The sequence below is a fragment of the Anopheles stephensi genome, chromosome 3, assembly GCF_013141755.1.
Source record: "Anopheles stephensi strain Indian chromosome 3, UCI_ANSTEP_V1.0, whole genome shotgun sequence".
NCBI classification, from domain to species: domain Eukaryota; kingdom Metazoa; phylum Arthropoda; class Insecta; order Diptera; family Culicidae; genus Anopheles; species Anopheles stephensi.
In genome coordinates, this window is record NC_050203.1 from 4,869,621 (window position 1) to 4,882,076 (window position 12,456).

Sequence of the window (12,456 nt, forward strand, 5' to 3'; positions counted from 1 at the left end):
TGCTGTGTAGTGTCTGTGAAGCAACAGACAATCGATTGGGTGAAACAGAATCGACGCGGCAACAACTAATTGCTCTCGGTGGCCCTTAATTGAAGACGTCTGTTCTTCTCGATTTCTTTCCATTAGTTCGTTGGAGTTATGTCATTGGTGGACCCAAAGGCAACCTTCACTTTCCTCTCGTACTCACAGAGCTAGAGATCCGGCTCTGTTCAGTATCTAATCGGATAGGCTTGCTAAGAACCGAGCGATAGACGTTAATGCAAGGGCAAAAGGCTGCGAGATGTTGGATAGAACGAGTTTTCTTTGCTCGATTCTAACTTTTCACGTAGCATTAGAGCGTCCGCTCCCCCACTGGGAGATGGATGTTTTATGCCGTCCGCTAGCTCACGATGGAATTGAATGCCGTGGGAATTGCTCCATGTCCGGTGGTGGTGGTGGTGATGTATTGGAGCACGGAGATACGGTGAATCACTGTGAGTGAGTAGTGATCGGGCCGTCAAATACCTCCGGCTCCAGTTGGATTGCCTTTCCCGCCTGTAAGGGCTTACATTTCTTTTTCTCCTCCCTTTGACAGACAAATCGTATCGGTTTGAGTCATCTTTACGTCATGAAACGGTTAATTTTGATTGGGTTTGAATTCCACACGGCGAAGCACGCTTGTTTCGTACGGAAGTATCGCATCGTCGTAATATATCGATCTCGCCGGTTGTGTCGAGCAAAGCGAACAAATCAAACGACACAAATCGACGCAACACGATCCCGGTCTCAGGTTACAGCAGCAGCAGCAGAAACATTCCATGAAGATTAAAAAAGCACGCACAACAGGCAAAAGTGTGTGAAGCAATCAATACCCATGTTGAACGGGGGCGCTCGGGATCAATTTCGTCTTGGTGGCGGCGGATATGCGCTCTGCCTGCGTGTGTGTGTGTGTCTATCTATCTTCTCGGTTAATCGTAGCCCAAGGCCAACTGGCGCAATCACTTCTGGAGCTCTTCTGTAGTAACAGCCCCGCAGCATAAGTCTCTTCCGAAGCGGAGGAGCGTGATGTAATATGGACGCCTTTTTTGTCGACTGGAGTGGAGCAGCATCAGCGTGATCTGTGATCGGGGATCGTTCGCTGGGCTGATTACGAGATGCCAGTGAGGGACGGGCGGGAGGGGACAGAAGAGGGAAGTCAAATTAGGAAAATGCGTGTAACAGATGGTTGAACCACATTTATCACAATTGGATCGATTTATGAATTTCGAGAGGTAACGGTTTGATCGAAACCAGAAGCGAACACGCGCTGGTATGTAATGGGGGTGATTATGTACGAAGATCTTGTAAGAATTCCACTAGGTCTGCTCCACTAGCTGGGCTTGGATAAGTTTGAAGAAAATGTAGCATTCTTATGACAGATCCGATAGCTATTGAGGGTTTTCTTTTGAGGTTCTCCGAATTCTACTTCTTTTTTGGCACTTAAACCTCAAGAAGGAGGACTTTCATGACTGACTTTCTTTATTTTTAAGTTATCCGCAGCAAGACAGTCAGTTCTGGTGGGATTATCTCCAAGTAATACGAGCAACCTCAGGTTGGAGGTTTGTGTTGTCTGATGCCATTACCGTCACGTGTCCAGGCCTCCGACGGCAACTCTCACCCTCTATTGTATTCGAATTTCTACAGTTTCTATCCATGTTCAAATGATGTATGGGAACATGTTAGCCACTACTGAAGTATCACATTCATTAAATTAAAATTTACGCCTGCAGCAGCATGTCCGGTGCCATTATTTTGGACTTTAATAACATTATTTTGCGAGCCTCTTTTCATCCCACGAGTGGCTACTTCATCGTAAGAAGCTGCCGTTCTTCATCACGCACTGTCCAACAGCGACAACGTTTAACAAACCATTTGGAGAAATTGATCCATCCGTCCGTGTTGTTGTTTTTTACTGCCCGGACCTCCCGTTTCGTAATGACCCATGTGTGCCCCGGTCTGGCAGACACTCAAATGAAAGTCTTTCGCACTGGTGCTGCTGCCCACGTGCACCATTTCTGGCATCAATGCGGCGTCGCGTCGGAGAGGCCATTTCGGTCGCGGAAAGTGAAATTTGGTTATTTGCAAATTGCGTTGCCTCGTTCGTTTCTCCAGCGGTTCTCCTCAGCCCGCTCTCGTTGGTGTCATGTGGCCGTCTTCCGTCTGTGTCGATCGAAGCCGCCTGTTTGCGTTGGTGATAATGTTTCTCGTTGTTAGCGAGTCTTCTCTTCTCGCTTTATTTGCATGCGTCAGTGTTCAATTTTCGCCGAACATTACGCTTGACGGTGAACAGGCTGTGCCCCGATGTACTTGTTTCGTCCGGAGGATGTGCGTTTATCAATTGGTTTTGTGAACTTCGCGAGACCTCCCCGACATGACGGCTTGATGGCTCGCCGCCGAGGGCAACGTAACTGCGTGGGGAACGTTCGATCAGTTACATCACGGTGTTTGGAGAAGGCCCAACGGGTTTATCCCTGGGTGGTCTGCACTTGCACTTTTCATGCACGCCATTCGGTACGGCTGATTAGCCAGCCTAACGAGCTTTTCGTGTGTTTTGTGTCGGAGACGTCGTATGATGCGGACACACACATGCGGTTCGGTTTGGAGCAGCTATTTAAAATCCCATTAAATCGGATCGTCGACATGCAGGCTTGCGGTGCCGATATGCTTAGGAAAATGACGTACCACATGGCTTATCTAGCCGACAATTGGCCGATTTAAATTTGCCCCCGGAACAAACCTCTTGCCAGTGGACATAGTAGGAGACATGGACGGATAGGAGAAGTGGTTTTAATAAGCAAAATCGACAACATCGGATCATTGCTTTCATTTGCTTATTTTTTGGCAACACAAGCTACTGCTGTTACGTACTCAGCTTGGGAGATATTTTCGGAAAACCTCTATGGTCTTGGTTAATATCTCCGAGAAGATCGTGTATGGTTGATGCGTTCTTTTAGCGATTGCGAAAAGAAGCCGCCGCACGTCATCGATTGAAGCGGCTAATGATATTACCTGGTTGTTGGTGTAATTACACTCGTAAATCTTCCGGCCCAGAGCTTTACTGCTTCTTCGGAAAGGGGTTAACTATATCGGACCCAAACTTCCGCCGTGTTGTTTGAAGTCCTGCGACTCCTCCTTACATTTTCATTACTTAGCGCGTCTCTGGTGGAACGCAACGCAGATGAGGTAATGTTGTGCGGTGAGATTCATTGCGCAAGTTTGTTTATGAAATTAACCGTGAATCGGTTTGGAGGCAAATAAAACTTCCATTTATGAGTTTAATTCACCACGAACGCCGTCTGGTTTTATAGAAGCGCCCAGGTCCATGTCCTCGTCAACCTTCGAAACGTTTCATGCAAACAATGCACATGCATTGGGCCGATGGTGTGGTGGTGTGTCTTTATCACCCACTTATCACCAGTACAGTCCATTATCAACCTTTTCCCACCACGGTCTCCAACACCCCGAGAGCCGTTAACATTGTTTAATTAAACTTTGTCGTCCGTCCGTCCGTCCCGGGGCGGCAACCCATGGGTTGCGTTTGCCAGTGCGATAAAAAGAAGATAAATTGCCCCGTTTAGTCATGCGGTGGTAGGCGGCACAACTTTGACCATTTCGTCACCGGTGAGGTGAAGGTATTAGAATTCGGTGCAGCTCCAACCCTCTGCCACCAGAATAGGGAAGATAAAACCGGCAACCCAAATCAAATCCCACCCGAGAGAGCTTAAAATGTCATAATTTATTGACCCGACTCGAACTCCACCGGTATGCATCCCTTATAGATCGGATAGAGCCTTGGTCAGAAGCGAAGTGAGGAGACCTAGACTAGACCGGGAGCTTTGTATCATAAAAAACGGCTTGAAGTTGAAGCCGTTTGGAAGGAATGGCTGCGGAAGCGAGCAATAACTCTCCGCACTGTAATCATGATCGTGTGGAAAGCTCGGCGAGACGGTTGTACCGAAAACGTATCGAACTCAGTGTCCCCAAAATGGCGACTTGAGACTGATTTATGGATGTACTTGGAGAGCTAGCCTTTAGTGGAGCGAGCGAGACTCTCTTTAGCAAATTAACATGCAAATTGTCCAGTTTCTTTACGACCTTCGTATGTTGCGGCTCGCTTATAAGGAGAGGGATAAGTACGGCCAAATACAGTAATTGAAGCTTGATCAAACTAATAAAACAAAAGCCCGAACCTTCCGAAATATGGTGGCCTCTGTTACTGTCCTACACGGAAATGTGCACCATTCTTGTCCCTCAAACCAACCTTTCGGTGGAACCCGTTTCCATTTCGTATGTTTGGTCGATAATACCTCCGCAAACCCCGTATCCGTGTACCGTACACGCCATCGGTATGTCCTTCCGGAATGTGAAACTTTGAACCTTCACAAAGATTAGCTCGTTCCATTAGGTTGCCTTCGTGCCACGCGAGGAAAAGGACGGTCTCCTTTGTTTTCGATGTTGGATTTTCCGGCTGGATTTTCCACCGGCTCAAAGGGATTGGGTCGGTTCACGTGGCTAAAGATTTATTTGCACCAAGCTAGAAAGGGTTTATCCCACGTGTTTCTATTTTCGCAAAGCGCGCAACGATGGCTTCTACCCGTGAGTCACGCGGATACGCTTCCGCATGTGCACGCAATCATTTGAATCCTTACAGTGCATTCCACACGGGATCTAGGATAAAGATTTTCGAAGGAAACGGTGGTTGGTTGGCTTATAGGGAAAACAACATCATAAAAATGCAATAATACGCGAATATCATTCAATATCATTGAACCGAATCCTTGATAACATACTAATAATGCCTTTTTCTTGCCTTTATTCCTCTCTTCCTAGGTAAGTGTTGTTTTCTTCGGGTTGATCAACTGATGAAGGATATTGTGCGAGTGCGGGAAGTAAACACCGCCATGTACGGTGTTGAGGAACGCAAAAGGCAAAGACGTCCATGCGGGGTGAGTTCCAAGATAACCCTCGAAGTTCGCAGGCACCTCTTCCGTGCACAGTGAAGCCGACACTGGCGCCAGATGATCGTACCGACGTTCTCCTCCTCCCAGATGGCGCATATGGGGTCCGTATGTCTACCGAGCTGTATGTCACACTAAAAAACGTATACACTCGACAGCTTCATACGACCTCCATCCGGCAAGGGTAGGAATGGATAATCGAGAGGGTTGAAAATTGATCGAATAAAATGTTCTACCATATATGGGCTTGCTGGTGCCGGTTCTACACACGGCAAGCGCTCCTCCGGCCGAGCATCTAGGCGAGCATCAGCAGCGGGGTGACGAGTTGTGTAAAGTTCAACCAAACGGTGCTGCTGCCGAGACAAAAACACGACCGCCATAAAGGTGATGTTGTTGTTGTTAGTGTCGTGTTCAATGCAAATCAACCTCGCGGCACTCGTTGGCCGTCTCACACTCCGTGCCCGGTGAGGTCGTGTTGTTATTTGGGGATGGAGAGGTTACACGAAATATGTATGCATGCGCTCAATCGCCCGTGTGAAGGCTCTTTGGAGAGTAGCGGGTGTGTTGGATGGCTTTTTTGTTTACAGAACGGTCTAAATACCGGTGTGCGTGTGTCACAGTTTGCAATACGGACCACCCTTGGCATACTCGCTGCACTGTTGACATAATTCGCATTTAGCCTACAGTACGTGAACGAGCATTCTGGTTTGCATGTTCTACCACATCGACACCGGAACATGTTCATAGACATACACGAGTAACATTCGATTTGGAGTTGGAGGTGTTATGCAGACCCAACAAACCCAAATGCTCTCGAAATTGGCTCTGAGAGCGAAAAAGCATAAACATGTCGCAAATATTGATGTATCTAATAATTGCGATGAAATTGTTAAGTACTTCATTAAAAACATCCAACAAGCACGCATATTTGCTGTTTGTCGATCGGACGGAAGCAATGCGTAAGCCCTGTGGCGAGGTGTACGAATAATCCGCACTGCTGCGTCTCACAGCGCAGTGATTTTGTTTGTTTTATGTTTATTAATTGTGCACCTGGTGTAATAAATACAAGTCGATTATACCTACAACATAAATAGTTAAACAATAAAGTCTTTTTTATCGCACCTTCTGTTCAGCACAGAACCAGCTTCACCACGACGATCAGGTCGTTTCTAGCGGTAATGGTGCATCGTTTTCCGTAGATGTGCCAACTGAAGTTGATGTTATCCACGTGTTGGATAACGTTGTCGGTACGGACGATAGCGTCGTTGTTGTTGTTACCTGGTCGCTAGACAACGTACTCGTTGCCGATGTTGAAGTTGTGTAGATCGTGGATGTTTTGTCTGAGAAAGTCACGTTGGGTGTTGTTACTGCTCTGGTGCTTGGTGCGGTCGTCTCCGTCACCGTGCTCGGTGTGGTGATGCAGATGGTCGTTGTTGAGGATGTACTTGAAGCTGACGAGAAGGAGGACGTTCTTGGCACTGTTGTTTCGGTTGCCGGCGGTGGAGTTGTTTTAGCTGTCGTTTTACGTGCTCGTGACGGTTTTGCAGTTGATTTCGCTGTTGTCGTTACTGGCACACTAGCGGTCGACTCAGCTTCTGTTGAAGTCACTGTTGATGTACTATCGTTCTGTGGAGTTTCTGTGGAAGTTGTTTTGTACGAGTGTGACTTGGATCGACTTTTCCTTTTTCGGGACTTTTCCATCTTTTTCGAGGGTCGATGGGTGTGCGGTTTTGGTGTTATTCTCACCGGAGGATCAGTGGTACGATCTGGATCTTCACCCGTTAACGCGCACGGAGTATTCAACATTTCAATTTCTTCTTTTGCATTTGACGCTTGGGGGATATGTCCCTCGAACGCGTTCGGCATTATAATTACCTGTGGCACTATGTTTGACGCTTGATGCATTGGCTCGTCAATCAAAGCGTACATCGGTGCCATAGTAGAGGGAGATGCCATGTAACCGGTGGGCACATCAACGATCACCTGTGAGCAAGATTGCGGAGAGCTAGTACTGACTGGTGGAGGCTGGTAAACAGGAGCTGGTGATGATGCTGCTGCAGTATACATCAAAGGAATATTTTCTTGGCCAATCTTTACCAATCCGGTCGACTGTTGTGTTCCGGAATCGCGGAACGGATACGGATGCGCTTGTTCGATATACATGTTAGTTGGAGGATATTGCTCCGGAGGGTGGTACACAACCGGTGGTCCCATGAGACTATAACCTGGATCGGAATTATAAGGCTGAACAACTACAGGCTGATATCCGCAGCCGTTTTGCGCGGTACTAAACGTTTGCCCCTGAGGACAGCATTTCTTTGGACAGTCGTGAAGGCCACTGTAAGAAAACATTGGTGGAGTTAGAGTGGAAAAATGGAACGGTTTAAACGCTAACAAAAAGTGTACTTACATGCCCTGTTCGCACATGTAGTAGCACTCGGGTTCGGCCGGATCAGTCAAGTAACCTGTGTACGGACAAACAATAGTTTCGATTTCCTCCTCCGTCTCCTCCTCGGTACAGTCCAGCTCAGGGTATAGAACGGACACTATGGCGCGTAGCATTGGATACCGGCCACATCCGGCACGCCCACCGTAGTCATCCTCGTCCACACTGAACAGTCCCATACCGCCGAGCTGGTAGTGTTGGGCGTAATCCGCTTTTCTTTTCATCGACTCAACATCGTTGTACGTGAGCCACTTTTTGGTGATGCCCTGGGTCAACGTTCCGTACGGTACATGGCGCATATCGTCCCAGGACGTGTGGAACGACTCGCGAGTTATAAGCTCTTTGGCAGAGAGATAGCTCAGCCGCATAACCGTCCTAAGCTTAGTCGAGCATGTGGTGCCTTCTTTGTAGATCTTGGAAATGTACAAATACGCATAGCAGGAGCCCATGATGATGATCTTCTGTGGGTTAAGCCCTGCCTCGATGTACGACATCACGCTGTAGTTCTATGGAGACGAACAGAAGGTCCATTAGAGCTCGGTGGAGGGATCACTTCATGATTATACTTACGATGTTTAAGCGGTCTCGCGGTCCTTGGCCGTAAAGTGGTGAGATGTGTGTGGCGGACGTGGGGTTGTGATAATCACCCGTCAGTAGATGAACGGAATCTACATACTTATTGATCTCGGGCACATCGTAACTGAGCTCAATATCTTTAGGATCCACACCGACGGTTAGTGAGAGCGATATCGCACACGCCTTGGTGCGTAGGTAAAGGTCCCGCAAGAACACAACCAAGTTGGTACGATCCGATTCTGCTCCACCGAACTGAGCAGGATAGAACCACGCAATATCCAGCCCGCCCAGCTTGTGCTTGTTGACGAACGAGATCAGCTCATCCGACAGAGCCTGTCGGCTGTCGTCGGTTTTCAGTGCTTTGGAAAAGTGGGACGACTTCTGCACCACGCCACCGATCGATATGACAAACTTCGCTTCGTCACCAACATCGCTGAAACGTTGCTTCATCTTGCAGAAGCGGTTCAGCGATCGGCTGGACGTTTGCAGCAGCTCTAGACTTCCGTCCTTGCCGACGCCTATCAGATCGATGAGCACGATGTGTGAGCACAGCCCCGTCCGCAGACTGTCGTAGTCATAGTGTTCGTTGGAGGCGGTAATAAAACACACGATCTTGGCCAGATGCGCACTGCCCTGGTTGGCACAGGGTAAGGAATGCACTTGGGCTACACCACCACACACGACCACCACCGTGACCAGACAGCTGGCGGCGTAAAGCACTGTCCGCCAAGAAACTTTCATTGCGCCTTGGAACACCTTTCGTCTGCACTGCGACGTTCTCTCGGACACTGTCTACTTTGCACTCAACACTGAGAATGTTCCTGCCACCACTGTGTCCATCCGTAGTCCACCGACACTTCTAGTCCACCGCGTCAAAATCACGACGATTCTATAACGTGACCGCCAGGTGTCTGGCTAGCAATTGGTCGCGGTTTCATAACCTACGCGGGCCTTTATACGCCATTGATTAGAACGAGCGAATCGCCACGGTTTGTGTGTTTTTGATGCAATTCCAGGTCCGTTTGGCACATGCCCAGTGGACATTCTTCGCAAGAAGGCTTCACCTTTCAGCCTATCAGCTAGCTGCTCTATCAGAACCCTCCAGCTGGTGGTTCTGAAAAAGGCTTGCAATCGCACGCGGCGTTGATAAGGGTCGTCGGGTGCGATTTGGGGACATGCTTTTTGTGGCAAAACGGATGGCCGGACACACGGCGGCATTCGTAAGTTGACCCGTAGGAACGTGAAGCTCGCTTTCTGCGAAGAGCGTGTTGTCTGTGCCTCCGTGCTGCTTGTGTGTCCTCTATCGGACGGATGGATGAAATTGAGGCGATGACCAGTACACTTTTGGGGCAGTGTTTTTATCGAATTAAGCTAAATTTTTAGTGCCATGGAAGTATGTTTTTGTTTTCATTCATGGTCGCTTGCGGACGTAATGATCACGTTTATAGTTCTTGCCGTGCAATTGTGGTGTCTTCTTCGCCTTTGCCGGAGTTGATGAACTATCGTCCGGGGGATGGAATTTAAGTTGAATTCCGATTAATGCCACTTCCGTTTTGTACTCGTCCATCAGCTTTAAAGTGTAACGAATGGTGTAACGAATGGTGCCGGGTGCTCTTTTCAGCAGTCAGCTTAATGATGGATTTGTTTTCCGTTTATCCAGCGCATGTACTACGCATAACGATCGATCATGTATACGCCATAAGCAATGATAAGCCACTTTTTTTGTCTCGCGTGCAGTGTAAAGGACCCATTTTCTTATTGCCTCCCTGAAAGTGACACTAACGAGACCTCACCGCGCTTATTGGTAATGCAATCGGCAACCCTGTCACGGACAACCTCAATCACACTCGGGCTATTTTTCTCCATTTTCTATCGGGAAATTAATTGATCCGATAAAGTCGGAACAAAACTGCTGCACTTCTCACATACATCAACGGAATATGACAGGAATTGTGTTGGACTTGTTCGGCGAGAGTGGTGGATGATTGTGTCGATGTGATGAAAAATTGACCATCCAACCGGTGATCGGGCACGGAAAGGACACACTCGAGGAGATGTGGCTTTTGCTTCTCAGCACTCCTTCGCTCAGGGCTCGTCACCATATGGAGGAGTATCACGTCCTTCATGGTTCTTCACTCGGCTCTTGGAGCATTACGAACCAGACTACTTACTAAGCAGCAGCAACCAAGAGGACCAGCCATGGGTTTAGAGAGATGGTATCGGTCCAGCTTCCCAAATAAGCCACCTAGCTTGATAATGGATTGGTTTGTTATGCTTTGTGATGGGGTTGGGGATTTAGAAGATGCACTCGGGTGATAAATGCGGCGGAAAAAGCCACACAACACAATTCTTTTGTCTGTCTGACTGGCTTGGGCACCGTATAGACTCTAGACGAAGCATCCAGTTCCTGCAGCAGAAGTTGAACCAGGAGGGAAGTGATTAAAAACACAGCTTTGATCATTTCCCGTCAAAGTAGTTTGACGGAGTATAAATGTTTGTTGCAAAGGAAAGCTCGCCAGAGATACTATCCTTCCTTCCCGTTGGAATTTTCTATCATCGTTTATGTATGTACGATGTGGTCTACTCATTCCAAATAAATAAGCTGGGATGTGTTATGTTTTATGTAGTCATAGGCTGTCTGGTTAGGTGATTGGCGTGTTGTGGTACGAATGTGGTTGATGGAGAGCAATAAAATTCAATTATCATTGTGACACCTGGCTCTCTCCCACCACCTGGCTAGCTGCCAAATGATGGTGGCGGTCTCCTGTAGCGTAAGGATTCTCGTTCAGGTGACACATGATGGAATTTCGAACGTATCGTCAGTTACTCTTGACTAACGACTCGACATCCTTTGCACGGATTTAGCACCACTATCCACTGGCTAACCAGAATAAATTGATTTGAGGTACGGAGATTTGCGTTACCGCAGTAGCTCTAGCTAGCCGATGCACTCATTGTAGAGACTGCCTTCAAGGAGTGTTGGAAGTGGATGAACTCTTCACCATGCATATTTCACTATCCTGCATCTGCAAAACGTGTGAGGGAAAAGTAATTTACCATTAATAATGGACAAACCGGCACATGATATCCGGTTCATATTGGAAAATGGATTTATGTCCCCATGCTAAAGCGATGCCCTCCCGATTAACGGTCCGCAAACTACTTTATTGCCTCCCGGGCTTTTGGGAAAGAGCTGCAGTTGCCCGGTAATGGCCAGAGAGAGCTCCTGGAGAAGCGTATGAATAAAAAATGATTCTTGAGTCACGGACGAACCATCAGACACTATCAACTTTATGCTGCCCGTGCTCTGCTGTAAGCTGCTTCTGTACCCGTCCAACTACAAAAAGTGACCGGTGACGACAGTTCGCCGCTTCCAAAGTACTGCTCTTACGGCTATATGTGAAGCATACGAAAAAAAAGTAAAAACCCAGGAAGACCCGCTCCGAATGGGTGGGCAGATAGAGCTTTTCCAACTGGTCGATACAGCATCATCGAGCAAACGGCGGCGTATCGTTGGCGAAAACTCTAATGCACTCGTAATGAGCCAAGGGACACCTGAGCTTTTCCGCGGAAACGCTTCATTGTTCGTGAACCCCCTGAATGGGACACAAAAGACACAAAGAACGACAAAGACAACCAAAAGGGCCGGAAAGGATAATTAAACCTTTTTTTTCCCGCCTGTAGTCACATTTAGCGAGGTCATACATATGTGAGGTGCTTAAACACGACGATGGCTGTGGATTCGTCATGGGGAGAGAAAAGCCCTGCAAGAAAATCGGAGTCACGACGGTGCACAAAGTCACGAGTAGGTAAATTCGGAACGAAGTCGTCTTCTGCCGACAAACGGCGCACACGGCTCTGTGGTGGCTGCCTTAATTGAGGCTCTGACTAAAGGGCGGGAGTCGGGAAGTACTAGATCGGTTTTCTATGTACGCTTTTTACTACATTGGGGGCTGTAATTCTTCGGGGCGCACCGAGGTTCGCGTCCCAGACTAATTCGCAAAAAAATGGTTGGGAATATTTTTATATTGCCCGCGCGTTCACAACCAAACCGCAACACAGATCAACGACCATAGACAACATGTTGTGTAGTGAGCGTATGCGACGAGACCGTTTTTTGTTGGGTCGGTTGATTCTTCTCCGGAAAGAACTTTTTTTTCTGCCGCCTTCTTCCTTCTGGCAGTAGACAGACATCCATTCGGAATAGCTTTTCCCGCCCAGGTGCCCGTATATAAAGGCACAGCATGGGGTGGTGATCTTAAACGTAGAACGGTGGAATCTGTATCGCTTCGCCAAACGCTTTTGATACATTTCTGCATTCTCTCTCACTGGCTGGCTCTGTTGCACTGAGTTTGTTTGGGGAGAAAAAAAAGCTGGCGTGATGCATTCTCAACCATTGGCATGACTTTTTCCCCCCCGGGAATGTTTTGCAGAATAATATCGATCCGTCTGCCAGCG

General features: G+C 47.9%; 2 protein-coding genes across 16 annotated transcripts in view; one reads left to right on the forward strand and one right to left on the reverse strand.

The window, feature by feature from the left end:
- The window catches only part of LOC118510245 (supervillin), a 161,924-nt gene that overhangs the window by 130,045 nt on the left and 19,423 nt on the right, over nucleotides 1-12,456 (forward strand). Inside the window, exon 1 of one of the 15 annotated variants that reach the window (XM_036051832.1) lies at nucleotides 4,947-4,964. The exons of the other annotated variants lie outside the window; for them this stretch is intronic. The gene's annotated coding sequence lies outside the window, so the exon portion shown is untranslated. Of the gene's footprint in view, nucleotides 1-4,946; nucleotides 4,965-12,456 lie in introns of those variants that run through there. 15 annotated transcript variants of the gene reach the window in all.
- LOC118510248 lies at nucleotides 4,971-9,235 on the reverse strand. The gene is made up of 3 exons (XM_036051835.1): nucleotides 7,993-9,235; nucleotides 7,387-7,928; nucleotides 4,971-7,314 (listed from the first exon to the last, which is right to left on the reverse strand). Exons 1-3 carry the CDS (start codon nucleotides 8,737-8,739, stop codon nucleotides 6,135-6,137), a joined length of 2,469 nt encoding a protein of 822 aa, XP_035907728.1. The 5' UTR covers nucleotides 8,740-9,235; the 3' UTR covers nucleotides 4,971-6,134.